At 45.0% G+C, this 21,179-nt stretch overlaps 1 protein-coding gene across 3 annotated transcripts in view; it reads left to right on the forward strand.

Annotated features, from left to right (window-relative positions):
- The window catches only part of LOC142149051 (lysine-specific demethylase 4B-like), a 208,013-nt gene that overhangs the window by 114,652 nt on the left and 72,182 nt on the right, over positions 1–21,179 (forward strand). For all 3 annotated transcript variants that reach the window (XM_075204831.1, XM_075204835.1, XM_075204834.1), the window contains exons 9-14: positions 14,935–15,113; positions 15,302–15,494; positions 15,595–15,671; positions 15,824–15,879; positions 16,413–16,521; positions 16,637–16,822. In XM_075204831.1, the coding sequence (XP_075060932.1) occupies positions 14,935–15,113; positions 15,302–15,494; positions 15,595–15,671; positions 15,824–15,879; positions 16,413–16,521; positions 16,637–16,822 (800 nt within the window). The remainder of the gene's footprint in view (positions 1–14,934; positions 15,114–15,301; positions 15,495–15,594; positions 15,672–15,823; positions 15,880–16,412; positions 16,522–16,636; positions 16,823–21,179) is intronic.

Below are 21,179 nucleotides of genomic sequence, written 5' to 3' on the forward strand. Positions count from 1 at the left end.
AGTTTCTATTTTAGCTCAGGGAATGGGGTCAGGCTAGGGTCACTAACATAGTGAGCCCTGCTAGGCACTGGATTGGTTGAGGAGGTTGTCATGTTTGGACGATAGCCAATCCAGTGCTGGGCCCTGGGGGGGAGTGGTTTCCTCTTATGCACTTCCCCCGTGGTGGTCTCTCACTCCTCGTGTGCAGACACCAGAATAGACAGCCATTTTATAGCTCCAACTTCTCCTCTTTTCTAACCTGAGTTCTGTAAGGTAAAGGGTTGGGGGGTGGTTGTTTTCAAAAGTTTGTCTTTTACACTCGGGAGCATATTGGCTGTATTGCAGGCTCACTTTCTATTGTAGTTTTTGTGTGCTGCTTGTTATCTGTATTGTGTTTATTACACTGTGTTGTGTTGTTTTGTCCCATCTGTTAACATGTCAGAGAGGGAAAAATCTAAGCGTGGTAGGGCTGGTGTTACATCTATGCTGAGTTTCAACTGTGCTGTCTGTCACGCTAAGTTGCCGTCTGGGCAGTCAGGCGCACAGGCTCTGTGCGTAACCTGTCGCCCCACGGAGAGCACACTGTGTGAAACAGCACCTGCTTGTTCACATACAGAGGAACCTGCCTGGGCTCGGTCTCTCTGTAATACGATGGCTGAACTTGCTCTGATGATATGGTCTCAAGCTGCTCCATCTTCAGCTTCAGTTTCCTCTGTTGCGAATGACATGAGTTCGCAAACTCAGGGTTTGACTGTTTCTGCCCCGGTGGAGTCTGTAGAACCAGCCTGGGTACAGGGTCTTGCATCCTCTGTACAGGGTTTGGTTGCGGTTTCTTCCTCTTTAGAGAGGATGATGCAATCGGCCGCACAGTCTTCCTCACGTAAGCGTAAGAGGGTGGTGGCACCTCACCAGGGAAATTAGTCAGATTCTGATTGTGGTTCAGAGAAAGAGGGTGAGTTACCGTTGGATTCTGACATAGATGCTCCTTCGGTGGTGGAAGAGGTTCGTGCTGATTGTCAGAGTGTGGAGGAGTTAATGCAGGCTGTGCGTCAGGTACTTGATATTCCTGAGGAAGAAGTTCCTGAGGCTGCTCTTTTTGTTAGGCGCAAGAAGAAAGCTTTTTCCTTCCAGGCCTCTTCCCAATTGGAAGATTTGTTGTCAGAACCTTGGGCATCCCCAGACAGGAAGTTACAGGTATCTCGGCGACTGCAGTCTTGTTATCCTTTTCCCCCTGAAGTTCTCGCTAAATGAGAGACGCTTTCACGGGTGGATGCGGCTGTGGCTATGTTAGCCAAGGTAACTACTATTCCTCTTCCTAACGAGGCCACTCTTAAGTAGTACAGACCGGAAGGTTGAGACCGTTCTTAAGTCCATATTTGTTGCAGCAGATGCTTCTTTGAGGCCTGCGTTGGCATCAGCGTGGGTTAATAAAGCTGTAGAATGCAGGTCAGAACAGCTGTCTAAAGGTTTGTTGGCAGGCAGGCCGTCCTCTGAACTGCTTCCATTAGTGGAGCAAATTCAGAGGGCAACAGATTATTTAGGAGAAGCTGGACTGATTGGGGCACGTATTTGTGCCTCTGCAGTTTCGGCTCGTCGTACTCTCTGGCTTAAGTCCTGGGAGGCTGATGTAGAGTCTAAAAAGGCTCTTGAGTCCATTCCTTTTTCTGGAGGTGTTTTGTTTGGAACGCAGCTTGACTCCATTATCAGTCAAGCAACAGGGGGTAAGAGCACGTTCCTCTCTGTCAATGCTCCCAAGCAGAGGATGTCCAGATTTCGGGCCTTTCATTCCGCAGGAAGATTTCAGGAACAATTTTCCTCAGGCCAATCTTCCAGAGGCCGGTCATCCGTCCCTAGAGGTGGTTTGCAGCAGGGGCATCAGGCCTGGTCTGCTTGACGTCCAGCAGCAAAGCCTGCAGACTAGCAGTCCGCATGACGGGCATTTTGCTCTTCCACTGTCGTCAGTGGTGGGAGCCCGTCTCCTTTTGTTCAGAGATTGGTGGTTTCAGTCTACCACTGATGTCGGGACTCGGGGGGGCGGGGGTATTGAAACCAGGGTTACAAGATCGATCTGCTCGGTCTTCCTCCCAGACGGTTCTTTGTCACAGGGCTTCCGTCTTGTCCAAGAAAATGATTGGCTTTAACAGAAGCGATTCAATCTCTTCTTTCGTCTGGGGTGATTATTCCGGTCCCTCATTCTCAAAAGGGTTTGGGGTTTTATTCCAACCTTTTTCTTGTGCCAAAACCAGACGGCTCTTTCAGACCAATTTTCAATCTAAAAGATTTGAACACCCAGGTCAGAGTGCCCAGCTTCAAGATGGAATCTTTACGCTCGGTCATTCTCGGCATAGAACAAGGAGAATTTATGGTGGCTCTAGACATCAAGGATGCATATCTCCATGTGCCTATTTGGAAGGGTCATCAGTACCTTTTGAGGTTTGCAGTTCGATCAGAGCACTTCCAATTTAAGACTCTTCCCTTTGGTCTGGCCACAGCCCCACATATCTTCACCAAGATCATGGTGGTCATGGTTGCTTTTCTAAGGTCCAGGGGAATTACAATCATTCCTACCCTGGACGATCTTCTTTTAAAGGCAGATTCTTCAGAGAGGCTTCAGTCGCATATTCAAGTTGTAATCCAGACTCTGGAGTCTCACGGTTGGATTATCAACTTCAAGAAATCCAAGTTGATCCCATCCCAGCGGATGGTGTTTCTAGGTCTTTAATCGATACCCGACTGCGACGGGTATTCTTTCCTCGGGACAAGATTCTAGCCTTGCAGAAGATGGTGAAATCCCTGTTAATGGGAAGGAGACCTTCGGTTCGTTTTGCCATGAGGCTTCTGGGCAAGATGGTATCGTCATTTGAGGCGATTCAGTTTGCTCAGTTTCATGCATGGCAGTTCCAGTTGGAACTTCTGTCGCAATGGAACAAATACCATCGGAATCCGGCGAGTCAGGTTTTCCGCCTGTCTCCGCAGATGCGTCAGTCGCTTCTTTGGAGATGGTGGTTACACAAACAGAACCTCACCAGGGGACGCAAATTCTCAATTTGGAATATGACTCTGATAACGGATGCCCGCCTTCGAGGTTGGGGGGACTGTCTGTCTTCACACTCGGTTTCAGGGGCTTTGGACTGTGGAATCCAATCTTCCAATAAATGTCTTAGAACTGAGAGCAGTGTTTCATGCTCTTATGAGTGCACAACACTTGCTGCAGGGAAGGCCAGTGAAGATCCAGTTAGACAATGTCACAGCAGTGGCATATCTCAATCATCAGGGCGGCATCAAGAGTCCCTTGGCCATGCGGGAGACTCAAAAGATTTTTCAGTGGGCCGAGTCTCACGTTACGGCGCTCATGGCCATCTTCATTCGCGGAATAGAAAATTGGGAAGCAGGCAGACTCTGCACCCGGGAGAATGGTCCCTCCATCCGGAGGTGTTTCAGCAGTTGGAGAGATTGGGTCAGCCGGATGTCGACATGATGGCATCTCGGTTGAATCACAAGGTTCCCCTCTACTGTTCCCATGCAAGAGATCCCAGGGCAGTCGCAGTAGATGCCATGTCTGTTCCTTGGAGGTACCGCTTCCTTGAGTATTGAAAAAGGTGAAGAGAATAGGGTGTTCCAGTGCTTCTAGTAGCGCTGGATTGGCTGTGCAGGGCCTGGTACACTGACGCGCTCTTCATGGCAGGAAGTCGGTCGTGGTGGTTACCGATGCGTCCAGACCTGTTGACTCTGTCCCTTTCGTCATCTAGGTTTGCAACTTCTGGCTTTAATTGCGTGGCTGTTGAGGCCAGGATCCTAAGAGCTAAGGGTTTTTCTGATCGGGTGGTGCAGACCATGCTCCGTGCTTGGAAACCGGCTTCGGCAAAAATATATCATTGAGTCTGGAGGACATATATTGGTTGTTGTCAAAAGAAGGGATATCCTACTTCTTCTTTTCGCTTGGCCAGGTTACATAGATTCTTGCAGGGTGGCTTGGATTCAGGTTTGCGTCTGAGTTCTCTTAAGGGTCAGGTGCCGGCTCTTTCGATCTTCTTTCAGAGAAAACTTGCTGATGTGCAAACTTTCATTCAGGGTGTTCTCCTTGTACAACCTCCATATGTTCCTCCATGGCATTTGATGTTGAATGCCTTACAGCATCCATCATTTTAACCTTTGAACTCTGTGGATTTTAAATTTCTAACCTGGAAGACGGTTTTTCTTTTGGCCATTTCTAGGGCACGCAGAGTTTCAGAACTTGCTGCTTTATCTTGCAAGTCTCCGCTGCTGGTTTTTCATAAAGACAGGGCAGTTTTTCAAACTAAGCCTTCCTTCCTTCCTAAGGTTGTGTCTAGATTTCATCTAAATCAGGACATTGTCATTCCTGCTTTGACTAATTCCTCGTCTTTGGCTAACGATGAGTCTATTCATTATCTTGATGTCGTTCGTGCCTTGCGAGTTTATGTAAAAAGGTCACAGAAACTGCGCAAGATGGAGGATCTATTGGTTCTCTATGATGCTCACAAAAGAGGTTGGCCAGCTTCTAAAGTGAATATTGCTAGGTGGATTACGGCGGTTATCCTTCAAGCTTATAGTGGGGCTGGGGAGCCTGTCCCAGATAATCTCCGGGCACATTCTTCAAGGCCTGTAAGTGCTTCCTGGGCGCCCCGCCATGGTGCCTCCAGTGAACAGCTGTGTAAAGCGGCCACTGGGTCGTCTGTACACATTCACTAGGTTTTACAAATTTAATGTGTTTGCATCTAGGGATGCAAGTTTTGGGAGAAAGGTGCTTGGTACCTTTTCTTCTGAGCGTTCCCTCCCGTGAGACCGCTTTGGTTTGTCCCCAATGTTCCCGGTGTCCCCCAAGGATGACAGAGAAAATGGAATTTTTATACTTACGTAAAATCCGTTTCTCTTAATCCATTGGTGGACACCGGGCGCCCACCCTTAAACGCTCCTGTTTCTCCTTCTGTTTGACATGTTGTCTTGTTGTGAAGAGAATGTTGGTTTGTTAGTTTATTCTCTTTTCTTGTTTTTCCTCTTTCTCCGCTTTCTGTGGGCTTGGTTAAACATAGACTGAGGCTCTTACAGGAGGTGGGGTATAGAGGGGGAGGAGCTAGGGCTTAGTTAACTAAAAGTTAAAGTGCCAGTTCACCTGACCATACTCTATACCCCAATGTTCCCGGTGTGTCTCCCAATGGATTAAGAGAAACGGATTTTACATAAGTATGAAAATCCCATTTTTCCTGAGGGTGATATTGTTTTTGGACTTGGTTAAATAAATTACTGTTTCCTGCAGGGTACAGTAGATACAGACTGGAAGGGCACATTATTGCATCTAAAAGGCTTAATTTGGGTCTTTAGTCTGCCAACAGGATATAGTTAACACATCATGAATTTTAGTAAATGGAACCTGACACAAATGATGGCAGCATATATAACAATTTGGAATGAACTATTATTAATATGAGATCATTTATATAATAAGAGTCCATAAGATTATATTTTATTTATAATGTATTTTGATAGCAGTAACAGATTTAAAATCTCTTTTGATTGGTTTTGATTTTGATTAGCCGTTTCAAGTGTCCATGAGCTTTGCACTTGTATACTTGTTTCTGCTACAACTCTGCTTGTCCCTGACCTTTGGGTTGTTATCCTCACCAGTCCTTGTTTGCTGAAACAGTACAGTACACACTTGTCAGCAGCCTATAGGATGGGGCTTCTTTTGGGGTCTCGCTATTTGTGGTCATGTCGCAGCATACTGGTGATAACCAAGGTGGCCTTAACTTTGCTATTAACCCAGAAATGTTGCATTTCCTTGAGATGACTCAAAACACAGAAAATACTGATGAGACAGATTTGTAGGTATGTGGTCAAGGTATCTCATAGGTATGTTGTGATCTTGATGGAATCTGTTTTCGTTATGTTGATCCACATTCAGAAAAGCCTCTGTCTTAAACTGCTGGAACAAAGAAATTCAGGTTTTTAGATTGAAAATTGGTTACATGCTTGTGTAAGCTAAACTTTAGCTTGTGTAAGCTAAACTGGTGCTAAAACAGAGATTACTTTGGAAAAAGTACCACCTCTGACAAAAAGCTAAAAATTTCACTTTGTCAAAATCTCTGGAAAAAACAGGATGTGTCCTGTGGCTGGATCACTTATAAATAACTATTGAAATTAGGGGTGCAGTGCGCCTATTTATAATTGAAAATGTACTGAATTTTGATACTGTTATATTTCTAATGTAATGATTTCTGATGCAATAGGCATTTGTGTGAAGGAAATGATTTTGCAGTTGTCTGAAGAATGGAACCCATATTAATCTCATGTTAATTGAACCTTTTTATCTCAGTAGTCAACAGGTCTTTTCAGCATAAAAGCCCAGGACAGTGGCAGATCCAGGGGGGGGCGATCGGGGCGATTGCCCCCCCCTAGCAGGGGCTTGCTGCTGACAGCTGCACACTGTGCAGGTCCGCTCGGCAGTGACAGTATGCTGCCCGGCTGCTCTGATTGTGGCAGCGGGACAGCACACTGCCACTGCCGAGCGGACCTGCACATACTATGCAGCCACTGGCAGCCTTGGACATCACAAAGGGGGCGGGGCCTAAATCGCCCCCCCTAAAATCGCCCCGGGTAGGACAAATTTCTAGATCCGCCCCTGGCCCAGGAAGGGGCTAGTTACCTGTATCCTGCCTTGTTAAAAAGACAAACTATAAGAATAATGCTAACAGCAAGTTTTATGAAATTACAGATTTATGTGAACTTTGTAAGTTAAGTTGTGTTAACTACACGTCTAGAGAAATATCACATCCTGATGTTAAATTATCTGGTGTGATATCGGACTTTTCGGTGCCTGGTTGGATCAGGGGCTAGGCTACCCCTGACCAATGTGTATCAGAATCTGTATAAAAAGGTTTTACCATGTAATGTATCATTTCTCTCTGTAACTTCTGGATGATAACCAGTACCTCAAACTGTTGTGGAAAAGTCAAACAGATAAGAGTATACACTCTAATCCGTTCCCCGGCTGTGCTGTGTCTATCCCAGCATTTCTGTGTCAACGCTCTGCCTGCTATCCAGCAGTCCTGATCTATAGTTTAGCGGTCAGGAGGTATCAGCCAGCAAAGAAGAATTGCAGCAGCTATACCAACTACCCCAGAAGTAAGTGGTACTGGGTGCCGCAGAGGAGCCCAGTGATGGCAGCTGAATTTTCCTACAAATATTGATCAGTTGGCATTCGTAGTCAGGCAAGTGTCTGATGGCAAGGTGACATCCGTAGGTGTGGTCAGTAACAGTTTCTGATGTTGAGAAGGAAACCAAGATAAACTGTGCAGGAAGAACATCCCTCCGTTCCTACTTTTCTCCTACAGAACGGGTGGCGAGGTAAGCTCATCCGGTCACATGTCCCATTTATGTGTCATCAGTTTAGAAGACACCTAGATTTTTGGCTCTTAATGGATAATTGCCAAGGCAAATAAATTTTCTCTAAAAAGGTAATTTTTTTGTCGGATTGACTTAGATTGCTTGTTGGAAAAGCCATCTGCCACCAAAACATCCCCCTGCTTGATTGAAAACATCCTCAGTGATGATTTAAATTGCGTTCAGTGAAAATGAGCCTTATACTGATGATTGTTATATTGTGCATCAGGTTTTCTGTAATAAAGTAATATTTGAATGGCATCCTCATAAAAGGCTTATCACAGAAACAAAAAGACTTTATTTACAGATGGGTGCAGTCAAATGTACTTTCTGGACATGAACTTCAACCTGTGTTTCAGTCTTTGTAATGTTTGGGTGAAAAACAAGAAGAAGATGATGCCAAATCACATAACTATTAAAGATACTGTAATGTTTGATCTGTCCATTTTGACAGTAGACTTTGTAGGACATCAGCACCTGTTAATTTGCAATGTTCTTTTAATATAAAATATAGCTGTCTATGCATCAAATATTTCACTGCTTTGTGGGGGTGGCCTGTCACTATCATGACAGGAGGAGGGGATTGGGCAGAACAAGGGTTAACACAGGGTCTCCTTTTAATTGTGTGTATTTTTGTTTTGCTCTCTCCCCCCCCTTGTGATTTTTGCATTGTGTGGAATAGTTAGTTTTGTTTATGTACATTTTTATTTATTTTCTTTGATATTTTTTTTAGGGATGAGCGCACTCGGATTTATGAAATCCGAGCCCACCCGAACGTTGCGGATCCGAGTCGGATCCGAGACAGATCCGGGTATTGGCGCCAAATTCAAATCTGAAACTGAGGCTCTGACTCATAATCCCGTTGTCGGATCTCGCGATACTCGGATCCTATAAATTCCCCGCTAGTCGCCGCCATCTTCACTCGGGCATTGATCAGGGTAGAGGGAGGGTGTGTTAGGTGGTCCTCTGTCCTGGTAGATCTCGTGCTGTGCTGTTTAGTTCTGTGCTGTGCTGTTTAGTTCTGTGCTGTGCTGTGCTGTGTTCTGCAGTATCAGTCCAGTGGTGCTGTGTGCTGTGCTCTGTCCTTCTGAGGTCAGTGGTGCTGCTGGGTCCTGTGCTGTGTCCTGTTCAGTCCAGTGGTGCTGTGTCCTGTGCTCTGTGCTTCTAAGGGCATAGTTATTTCCCCAATATTCCCCTGTGTTTAAAAAAATAAAAAAAAGTTTTTTAAAAAAATACCAAAAACTACTTTAATTTTTTTTAATTACCACAAAATTTGCACAACCAATCCTGCAGTATAAGCCCATTGGTACTGCAATATTACCAAGTTCACACATTCAGCAGTAAAAGTCCAGTGGTACTGCAATATTACAAAGTTTACACATTCTGCAGTATCAGTCCAGTGGTGCTGCTGTGTCCTGTGCTCTGTCCTGCTGAGTTCCGTAGTGCTGCTGGGTCCTGTGCCGTGTCCTGTTCAGTCCAGTGGTGCTGTGTCCTGTGCTCTGTGCTTCTAAGGGCATAGTTATTTCCCCATTATTCCCAAGTTTTTTAAAAATAAAAAAAAAGTAAAAAAAAATTTAAAAAAAATATATAATAATTATAACCAAATTTGCAAAACCAATCCAGCAGTATAAGTCCATTGGTACTGCAATATTACCAAGTTCACACATTCTGCAGTATCTTGTGCTACATATAATGGAGACCAAAAATTTGGAGGATAAAGTAGGGAAAGATCAAGACCCACTTCCTCCTAATGCTGAAGCTGCTGCCACTAGTCATGACATAGACGATGAAATGCCATCAACGTCGTCTTCCAAGCCCGATGCCCAATCTCGTAGTACCGGGCATGTAAAATCCAAAAAGCCCAAGTTAAGAAAAAGTAGCAAAAAGAGAAACTTAAAATCATCTGAGGAGAAACGTAAAGTTGCCAATATGCCATTTACGACACGGAGTGGCAAGGAACGGCTTAGGCCCTGGCCCGTGTTCATGACTAGTGGTTCAGCTTCACCCACGGATCTTAGCCCTCCTCCTCCCCCCCCCCCCCTACAAAAAATTGAAGAGAGTTATGCTGTCAGCAACAAAACAGCAAACAACTCTGCCTTCTAAAGAGAAATTATCACAAATCCACAAGGCGAGTCCAAGGATGTTGGTGGTTGTCAAGCCTGACCTTCCCATCACTGTACGGGAAGAGGTGGCTCGGGAGGAGGCTATTGATGATGTAGCTGGCGCTGTGGAGGAACTTGATGATGAGGATGGTGATGTGGTTATTGTAAATGAGGCACCAGGGGGGGAAACAGCTGATGTCCATGGGATGAAAAAGCCCATCGTCATGCCTGGTCAGAAGACCAAAAAATGCACCTCTTCGGTCTGGAGTTATTTTTATCCAAATCCAGACAACCAATGTATGGCCATATGTAGCTTATGTAAAGCTCAAATAAGCAGGGGTAAGGATCTTGCCCACCTAGGAACATCCTCCCTTATACGTCACCTGAATAACCTTCATAGTTCAGTGGTTAGTTCAGGAACTGGGGCTAGGACCCTCATCGGTACAGGGACACCTAAATCCCGTGGTCCAGTTGGATATACACCAGCAACACCCTCCTCGTCAACTTCCTCCACAATCTCCATCAGATTCAGTCCTGCAGCCCAAGTCAGCAGCCAGACTGAGTCCTCCTCAATACGGGATTCATCCGAGGAATCCTGCAGCGGTACGCCTACTACTGCCACTGCTGCTGTTGCTGCTGTTAGTCGGTCATCTTCCCAGAGGGGAAGTCGTAAGACCGCTAAGTCTTTCACAAAACAATTGACCGTCCAACAGTCGTTTGCCATGACCACAAAATACGATAGTAGTCACCCTATTGCAAAGCGTATAACTGCGGCTGTAACTGCAATGTTGGTGTTAGACGTGCGCCCGGTGTCCGCCATCAGTGGAGTGGGATTTAGAGGGTTGATGGAGGTATTGTGTCCCCGGTACCAAATCCCGTCGAGATTCCACTTCACTAGGCAGGCGATACCAAAAATGTACAGAGAAGTACGATCAAGTGTCCTCAGTGCTCTAAAAAATGCGGTTGTACCCACTGTCCACTTAACCACGGACATGTGGACAAGTGGTTCTGGGCAAACGAAGGACTATATGACTGTGACAGCCCACTGGGTAGATGCATCCCCTTCCGCAGCAACAGCAACAGCTGCATCAGTAGCAGCAACTACAAAATGGCTGCTCGTGCAAAGGCAGGCAACATTGTGTATTACAGGCTTTAATAAGAGGCACAACGCTGACAACATATTAGAGAAAATGAGGGAAATTATCTCCCAGTGGCTTACCCCACTTAGACTCTCATGGGGATTTGTGGTGTCAGACAATGCCAGTAACATTGTGCGGGCATTAAATATGGGCAATTTCCAGCACGTCCCATGTTTTGCCCACACCATTAATTTGGTGGTGCAGCATTACCTCAAGAGTGACAGGGGTGTGCAGGAGATGCTTGCGGTGGCGCGCAAAATTGCTGGACACTTTCGGCATTCAGCCAGTGCCTACCGCAGACTAGAGGCACATCAAAAAAGCATGAACCTGCCCTGCCATCACCTCAAACAAGAGGTTGTGACGCGCTGGAACTCCACCCTCTATATGCTGCAGAGGATGGAGGAGCAGCAAAAGGCCATTCAGGCCTACACAGCCACCTACGACATAGGCAAAGGAGTGGGGATGCGCCTCAGTCAAGCGCAGTGGAGACTGATTTCCGTGTTGTGCAAGGTTCTGCAGCCATTTGAACTTGCCACACGAGAAGTCAGTTCCGACACTGCCAGCTTGAGTCAGGTCATTCCCCTGATCAGGCTGTTGCAGAAGCAGCTGGAGAAAGTGAGGGAGGAGCTGGTAAGCCATTGCGATTACACCAAGCATGTAGCTCTTGTGGATGTAGCCCTTCGTACGCTTTGCCAGGATCCGAGGGTGGTCACTCTTTTAAAGTCAGAGGAATACATTCTGGCCACCGTGCTCGATCCTCGGTTTAAAGCGTATGTTGTGTCTCTGTTTCCGGCGGACACAAGTCTACAGCGGTGCAAAGACCTGCTGGTCAGGAGATTGTCCTCTGAAGAGGACCGTGACATGCCAACAGCTCCACCCTCATTTTCTTCCACATCTATGGCTGCGAGGAAAAAGCTCAGTTTTCCCAAAAGAGGCACTGGCGGGGATGCTGATAACATCTGGTCCGGACTGAAGGACCTGCCAACCATTGCATACATGTCTACTCTCGCTGCATTGGATGCTGTCACAATAGAAAAAATTGTGGATGATTACTTTGCTGACACCATCCAAGTAGACATGTCAGACAGTCCATATTGTTACTGGCAGGAAAAAAAGGCAGTTTGGAAGCCCCTGTACAAACTGGCTCTATTTTACCTGAGTTGTCCCCCCTCCAGTGTGTACTCGGAAAGAGTTTTTAGTGCAGCGGGGAACCTGGTCAGTGAGCGGCGAAGGAGGTTGCTTCCTCAGAACGTTGAAAAAATGATGTTTATAAAAATGAATAATCAATTCCTCAATGAAGTACAGCACTGCCCTCCAGATACTACAGAGGGACCTGTGGTTGTGGAGTCCAGCGGGGACGAATTGATAATGTGTGATGAGGAGGAAGTACACACTGTAGGGGGAGAGGAATCAGAGGTTGAGGATGAGGACGACATCTTGCCTCAGTAGAGCCTGTTTAGTCTGTACAGGGAGAGATGAATAGCTTTTTTGGTGTGGGGGCCCAAACAAACCAATCATTTCAGCCAAAGTTGTTTGGTAGGCCCTGTCGCTGAAATGATTGGTTTGTTAAAGTGTGCATGTCCTATTTCAACAACATAAGGGTGGGTGTGAGGGCCCAAGGACAATTCCATCTTGGAACTTTTTTTTTTGCATTATATGACCAATCAACAGTCGTTTGCCATGTTCAAAAAGTAAAACCAAATTTAAAAAAATTCAAGAAATTAAACCAAAAGTAAAATGCCGTGTCATAATTTAAAACAAGAGGTATTGACGTGCTCTAAAACTACTGTATTGTTGTTTATATTTTATAAACACTACACTTGAAAGCTTGAGTCTTTCAATAAAAAAGTAACTGTCCATTGCACGAATATTTGCAACAGGGACAATTTTAGGGTTAAGAAAGTCAACTAATAACACTTCGACGCTGTCTGTCTTTATAAACACTACACTTGGAAGTTGGAGGAGGTATTGTGGCCCCGGCACCAAATTTACTACCGGGGCCACTCCACTGTGCAGTCCATATTTAGGTGTATCAGATATTAAACAACGGTGACAGTTGATGCCCAATTTTTTAATTATATTGTGGCCTCGGTACCAAATTGTGTACCGGGGCCACCACACTACGCAGTCCAGATTCTTGTTTGGTGGAATTCAGACCAGTTGAGGGTTTTATTATTATATTGTGGGGACCACTCTATCTATACCACACTACAACTCTATACCACTCTATTTAATACTTTAATTCTATTTAATACTTTAATTCTATTTCATACTTTAATTCTATTTAATACTTTAATTCTATTACTAATTACCATAAAGAGGAACTGCCGCTTCTATTTAATACTTTAATTCTATTAGTAGTTACCATAAAGAGGAACAAAATAAACCAATTTTACCAAAAGTATAATATGACTTAGACTTACAAACACTACACTTGAAAGATGGTGCCTTTAAATGAAAAAGTCAGTCTTCATTGCACGACTATGTGCAACAGGGTCAGTTTTTTGGTTTACAAAGTCAACCAATAACACTTCGACCCTGTCTGTCTTTAACATACTTGATGGGATCTCAATGACGAATTGTCTGTACCATCTTTGGAGGAGGTATTGTGGCCCCGGTATCAAATTGGGTACCGGGGCCACCCCACTACGCAGTCCAGATACTTGTTTGGTGGAATTCTGACACGTGGAGGGTGTATTTATTTTATTGTGGCCCCGGTATCAAATTGGGTACCGGGGCCACCCCACTACGCAGTCCAGATACTTGTTTGGTGGAATTCTGACACGTGGAGGGTTTTTTAATTATATTGTGGCCTCGGTACCAAATTGTGTACCGGGGCCACCACACTACGCAGTCAAGATAGATAGATGCGTATCATAGATAAAGTACATTCAGTGGTGTGGGGCAAATTGAAAAATATTCAAAATGCACTGACATTATCAAAAACAAGAGGTTGTCACACGCTAAAACTCCAACATGTAAATGATGGAGAGGATGGAGGAGCAGCCGTATGTGTAGTGTAATGCAGACCTGTTGAAGGTTTTTTTATATATTTTATTGTGGTGCCCAGTGCCCACTCCTCTAGGCAGTCCAGGTACATTTATTGGTGCGATTCATAAAAGTTCAGGGTTTTTAATATATTGTGGTGACCCACTCCTCTACGCAGTCCAGGTACATTTATTGGTGCGAATCAAACAAGTTGATGGTTTTCTTATTATATATATTGTGGTGACCCACTCCTCTAGGCAGTCCAGGTACATTTATTGGTGCGATTCATAAAAGTTCAGGGTTTTTAATATATATTGTGGTGACCCACTCCTCTACGCAGTCCAGGTACATTTATTGGTGCGAATCATAAAAGTTCAGGGTTTTTAATATATATTGTGGTGACCCACTCCTCTACGCAGTCCAGAAAGATACCTTGTTGCAACGTTTTGGACTAATAACTATATTGTGAGGTGTTCAGAATACACTGTAAATTAGTGGAAATGCTTGTTATTGAATGTTATTGAGGTTAATAATAGCCTAGGAGTGAAAATAAGCCCAAAAACTTGATTTTTAAACTTTTTATGTTTTTTTCAAAAAAAATCCGAATCCAAAACCTTAAATCCGAACCGAGACCTTTCGTCAAGTGTTTTGCGAGACAAATCCGAACCCCAAAAATAACGAAAATCCGGATCCAAAACACAAAACACGAGACCTCAAAAGTCGCCAGTGCACATCCCTAATTTTTTTATAGTTCTAAAGTAAATTATACACATACTAGCCTACTCTCCCGAAATTTCCCGGAGGCTCCCGAATTTCGGGGAGTCCTCCTGGAAGAGTGGGCAATTGTCCCGGATCCTAAAAAATGCTGATATTCACGGCATTGAAAATCGGGGCGGGGCTTAATTGCGTAGATAAGCCCTGCCCCCGCTATTCAATTCATTTTCGGGTTTTTTCCTTCGTGGTAGTTACTCTCAGTGACACCACCTCCGAAATTTCGTACCCCCACCCCCAAAAAATGGTCACAAAAAGGGAGTCAGACTTGTTTTTTTTTGTTGTTTTTTGTGTGTGTTTATTAAAGCAGTGTTTCCCAAACCCAGTCCTCATAGACCCCTAACGGTGCAGGTTTTCCAGGTCACAAGTGAAATAATTAGTGCAACCTGTGGATCTTTCACACTGTGTCAGTCAGTAATGAATACACCTGTGCTCCTGCAAAGAGATATGGAAAACAAGCACTGTTAGGGGTCCCTGAGGACTGGATTTGGGAAACACTGGTTTAAAGTGTTCCTATTTCCAAACCACTGAACAGTTCCTGCATTCCTATTTTTTAGATACTATCCCTTTCTCCGGTGAAGAAGAAGCTGGAGATTCCGAGACACTTTCTAACCTTTTGTCACACTTATGGAAAAACAAGCCACTCAACTTTTTGGCTGAGCGAAAATTCAATGCTGTGGCTGCATTAGTAGAGCCATGTTGTGCAGTGTGTGCCATCTTTTCTCCTTGCCAAAAGGTAATCAGTCATTCTACTTCTGCAAGCAATGTTAACTACATCCACTTTTCATTGTCCTGTCCTTCTCTATCCTGCTTTCTCATTTCTCTATTAAATCTCTTTTAAACTTTTTCTGTTTTATTCTTGTAAATTTTAGTTCTGGTGCTACCCTACTTTGCTTCCTCATGCTATATTCAATCTATCCACAGGAGATTTCTCAACTGCCTGAATCGGTCAGCTCGATGTCTAAACGTGGACACAGGACAAAGCCAATTATCCCAGAAATGTGTTTTACCTCCAGCCAGGGTAATATGGACCCATTGCCAGTCAGCACCTACATTGGAGAGGATGGTACAAGTCCCTTGCTGTCTTGTGCTAAATGCTGTGTACAGGTCCATGCCAGTGAGTTTCTCAGTTATTATAGTTATGGCTTGCATGTGTATACTCTTCACAAAGCTACCCATTTTGCTCTTTACTTTATATACCACTATTATTTTTTCAGGCTGTTACGGAATTCATCCAGATTTGGTGAAAGAGAACTGGATCTGTTCACGTTGCTCAGTCTCTGCTTGGAATGCTGTGAGTATTAGATGATCCGTGTAGAAAAGATTTTGTTGAAAGGAAATACGGAAACTGTTAATATACAAGTGTGAGTGTATTAGTGCAAGGAAATAGTTATAATAATGAGCATAAAGGTTACTCCTGTCTCTCACATTTTTTTTTCTCTCCAGGAGTGCTGCTTGTGTAATCTTCGAGGAGGTGCTCTGCAGATTACTACAGACAAAAGGTTGGTTTAACTTCCCATGTCATCATCAGGTCACGTATTTGTGGATTTACATATACATTACATACAAAGAGAACAGTTTACAAATAAACCACATCAGTACTTTTCTTGAAAATATTCCTTCACTCACTAGTCAGTCAGTTACCACACTCCATATGTTTGCTAACCTCATTTGTAAAAAAATATATATAAAAATCTGTACAATTGTTTCCAAATATTGTTTAGTACACATGCCTCAGTATTCATTGTTTGTGATAAATTTGTGTTAAAATATTGGGATATATTAAACGGTATCATAAAAAATTCTGAGAAATCATGTTAAGTCTTAATCTTTCAGTAATAACAATTCATATGACAACATAATAGTATTGTGACACATTTAGAACAGTTGCACTCTATTTATCCTGGTCTTCCTTTCTTTCCATTTTTTTCTTTTTTTTTTGTTCTGTAAATGTTTTACATATTACACTTTAACTGTTCCTTGACTTTTTTTTTTTTAATATAATAAAGTATCTTGTTTCTCTACCAAAATTTAGGTGGGTGCACATTGTCTGTGCTGTTGCAGTTCCAGAGGCACACTTTGTAAACGTTATGGAGCGGCACCCGGTAAATGTTACTCCCATTCCAGAACAGCGGTGGAGATTGGTGAGTTGGGAAGTATTGAATCAGGAAAAAAAATGTAGAAATCTTGGTGTCATTATATAAAGAATGTATGCTGGAGAATTTGGAGTCCATTTGATAACCATTTTTTTCATCACAGAAATGCGTATATTGCCGACGGAAAATCCGGAAAGAGGTTGGTGCTTGTGTCCAGTGCTCTGTTGACCGATGTTCCACCTCCTTCCATGTTACATGCGCACATCTAGCTGGCATCTCCATGGAGCCCGATGATTGGCCTTATGTTGTTTCAGTTACTTGCTTTAAGCACAAGGCAACCAATCAGTGTGTGAGTGTGTTTTTTATTCTTATTTTATTTCTTAATATGAATATTATTATGTCTGAATATTAAATGAAATAGGAACATTTGTAGCATTCCTTGGGCTGGAGCCACCTTTTCTCGCCTGCTGCATCCATCATCTGACATCTTTGAGTTTCAAACTAGCAGCATAGCTGTCTGTTCTAATATTTTGAAACCTGTTGACATTGGATAATTGACACAGTAGCCAGGCAGCACTAAGTCTGTCAATTTCCCTAATGTGCTTGCTTTCCAGTAGCAAAAAAGGTGAAGTCATTCAGGCAGAGAGCTGTTGAAGCTGTACCTGCTAAAAGAAGAATGCATAGTATCGTCATCATCATCATCAACATTTATTTATATAGCACCAGCAGGTATACTGACAAGTTTACTTTTGGAAGCTTCATTTACATTTTCATACATGTCATGCACTTTGCAGACATTTGTGTTCCAGTAAAACAGAGATCACGTGTGTCTCACAGATGAACACTCCCACAGCCCGGATTGTTGAACAAGATACTATAAGACATCTATGTGGAAGCTAATTTGTTGTCCCAGTCCTGGTTAACCGAATTTCTCTAACATCCCTTGGGTGACACCGGGACCTTGGGGTATAGAGTAGGACAGGCGAAACGCTGGCACTTTAACTTTCAATTAAAACAAAAGCTCTGGCTCCACCCCCTCTATACCCCACCTCCTGCTAAAGGCCAGTCTAGTTCAAGTGCCTGGTGAAGCGGGCTGTGCACGGGGCTGCTTAGCAGCCGTTTTTACTTTTTTTGTTATGATTTTATTTATTTTATGTATATCGGAGACTGTGGTCTCCAAGGTCTGACAGCCGGCGGTTTGCTGAGCCGCGTAGTCGGCTGTCAGTCAGACTCACCACTGCAGTTAAGTTATTTCTGCTCTCCCGCGACTGCGGCCGGCGGGGAGAGTGTGAGGCAGAGATGGGGGAGGTCTGTGGAGCGCACAGCACGGACGGCTGTGCGCTGTCTGCAGGGGGGAGCGGAGGTGCCGTGTAGGTCCTCCTCGTCTGCCTGCTCCCTCTGCCGAATATTAACCCTCCATGGAGCCAGACACAGTCGTTGGTGGCTGGGGTCTGTCCTCTATGTACAGAGAGCATGCTGTCTGCACACACTGCGTCTGGAGGGTTGGTAGCAGGTAAGAGAAACTCTCTCAGCATAGTGCTGAGAGAGAGAGGATAAAAATTGCAGTGGGTTCCCTGAGCTGGCTGTTTTTTACTAAAAGCAGTCTTTTTAATTGGGTAGAGATAAGGTTCTATTTTTAGCTCAGGGAACAGGGTCAGGCAAGGGTCACTGTCTCAGCGAGCCCTGCTAGTCTGGATTGGTTGAGGTGTTTGTCAGTCTTAGAGGATAGCCAGTCCAGAGCTGGGCCCTGAGGGGGGGGGGGGGAGGGGGGAGGAGAAGTGTCTCTCACTCCTCGTGTGTAGACACCTGAATAGGCAGCCATCTCAAAAGCTCCTGCTTATCCCCTTTTCTATCCTGTATACTGTAAGGGTTGGGCGTGGTGTGTCTAGCCTTTGTATTTTTTACACACTAAAGAGCTTTTGGCTGTATTGCAGGCTCACTTTCTCTTGTAGTTTGTGTGCTGCTTGTTATCTGTATTATGTGTATTTCACTGTACTGATTTGTCCCATCTTTGAACATGTCTGAGAGGGAAAAATCCACACGTGGCAGGGCTGGTGCTACTATGCTCATTGTCACCTGTGCTGTATGTCATGTTAAGTTACCGCCTGGGCAGCCAGGAACACAGGCCCTGTGTGTCCTGTCGGCCCATGGAGACTACTGCGGGTGAAACAGTTGCTGTATGTTCAAACACGGAGGCACCTGCTTGGGCTCGGTCTCTATTTAATACGGTGGAACTGCTTGCTAAGAAGGTACAGTCTCAGGCTGCTCAATCTTCTGATCCAGCTTCCTTAGTTCAGGTTTTGACTGTTGCTGCTCCAGTGCAGTCTGTAGAACCAGCCTGGGTGCAGGGTCTTGCATCCTCAGTACAGGGTCTGGTAGCGGTCTCTTCCTCCTTGGAGAGGATGATGCAGTCGGCCGCACCATCTTCCTCGCGTAAGCGGGTGGCGGCACCTCTTCTGGGGCATGAGTCTGATTCTGATTGTGGTTCCCAGGAAGAGGGTGAGTTACCGCTGGGCTCTGACATAGATGCTGCGTCTCTGGTGGAGGAGGTTCCACCAGATCGTCAGAGTGTGGAGGAGTTAATTCAGGCTGTGTGTCAGGTACTTGATATTCCTGAGGAACAAGTTCCTGAGGCTTCTGGATCCTCTTTTTGAAAGATGCAAAAAAGAGGGAAATTGTTTTTCTGGCCTCTCCCCATTTGGAGGAGTTGCTGTTGAAATTTTGGACTTCCCCAGACAGGAAGTTTCAGGTGACTAAGCGACTGCAGTCGTGTTATCCATTTCCCCCTGAAGTTCTCGCTAAGTGGGAGACGCTTCCTCAGGTGGATGCAGCTGTGGCGAGGTTGGCAAAGGTAACTACTATTCCTCTGCCTTACCAGGCCGCTCTTAAGGATGGTACAGACTGGAAGGTTGAAACCGTTCTTAAGTCCATTTTTGTGGCAGCGGGTGCTTCGTTGAGGCCTGCATTGGCATCAATATGGGTTAACAAAGCTGTTGATCGCTGGTCGGAACAATTGTCAGAAGGTTTGTTGGCAGGCAGGCCATCCTCTGAACTGCTTCCTTTAGTGGAGCAGATTCAGAGGGCAACAGATTATTTAGGAGAAGCTGCTATGGAAGCGGGGACGATTGGAGATCGCATTTCTGCCATGACTCTTTGGCTAAAGTCCTGGGAGGCTGATGTAGAGTCCAAAAAGGCTCTTGAGTCCATTCTTTTTTCTGAAGGTGTTCTGTTTGAACCTCAGCTTAATTCCTTTATTTGTCAGGCAACAGGAGGTAAGAGCACTTTCCTCCCGGTCAGTGTTCCCAAGCAGAGGATGTCCAGATTTTGGGCCTTTCGTTCCGCAGGTAGGTCTCGAGGACAATATTCCTCAGGACAATCCTCTAGAGGTCAGCTATCCACCACTAGAGGTGGTTTGCAGCGGGGACGTCAGGCCTGGTCTGCGCGACGTCCAGCTGCAAAGCCCGCAGACAAACAGTCTGCATGACAGGGTTTTTGCTGCTCCGCTGTCGTCAGTGGTGGGAGCCCGTCTTCTGCGGTTCAGGGATCGGTGGTGTCAGTCCACTACCGATGTCTGGATTCGGGGAGTGGTGAACCAGGGTTACAAGATCGATCTGCTCGGTCTTCCTCCCAGACGGTTCTTCACCACAGGGCTTCCGTCATGTCCGATAAAGCGATTGGCTTTAACAGAGGCGATTCAATCCCTTCTGTCTTCCGAAGTGATTATTCCGGTTCCTCGTTCTCAAAGAGGTTTTGGGTTTTATTCCAATCTTTTTTTGTGACAAAACCAGGCGGCTTGTTCAGACCGATTCTCAATCTAAAGGCTTTGAACACTCAGGTCAGAGTGCCCAGCTTCAAGATGGAATCTTTACGCTCGGTCATTCTCGGCATGGAATAGGGAGAATTTATGGTGGCTCTAGACATCAAGGATGCATATCTCCTTGTGCCTATTTGGAGGGGTCATCAGTCCCTGCTGAGGTTTGCGGTTCGGTCAGAGCACTTCCTATTTCAGGCTCTCCCGTTCCATCTCGCCACAGCTCCACAAATCTTTACCAAGATCATGGCGGTTATGGCTGCTTTGCTAAGGGCCAACGGGATTACAATCATCCATTACCTGGACGATCTGCTTCTAAAGGCAGTTTCTTCTCAGAAGCTTCTGTTGCATATTCAGGTAGTAATCCAGTCCCTGGAGTCGCACGGTTGGATTATCAACTTCAAAAAATCTAAGTTGATCCCATCCCAGCGGATGGGGTTTCTGGATCTCCTATTCGATACCCGTCTGAGACGGGTATTCTTTCCTCAGGACAAGATTCTAGCTTTACAGAGGATGGTGAAATCCCTGTTGGTGGCAAGGAGACCTTCCATTCATTTTGCAATGAGGCTTCTGGGCAAGATGGTATCGTCATTCGAAGCGATCCAGTTTGCTCAGTTCCATGCACGACAGTTTCAGTTGAAACTTCTGTCGCAATGGAACAAATCTCATCGCAATCTGGCTTTTCTCATCGCAATCAGGTTTTTCGCCTGTCTCCGCAGACGCGTCAGTCGGTGATCTGGTGGCTGCACAGGCAGAATCTCACCAGGGGCCGCTTGTTCTCAATTTGGAATTTAATTCTGATAACAACAGACGCCAGCCTTCGGGGTTGGAGGGCTGTATGTCTTCAGGCTCCGTTTCAGGGGCTTTGGACTCACAAAGAGTCCAAGCTTTCAAG

Source organism: Mixophyes fleayi, chromosome 1 (assembly GCF_038048845.1).
Source record: "Mixophyes fleayi isolate aMixFle1 chromosome 1, aMixFle1.hap1, whole genome shotgun sequence".
Classification (NCBI taxonomy): domain Eukaryota; kingdom Metazoa; phylum Chordata; class Amphibia; order Anura; family Limnodynastidae; genus Mixophyes; species Mixophyes fleayi.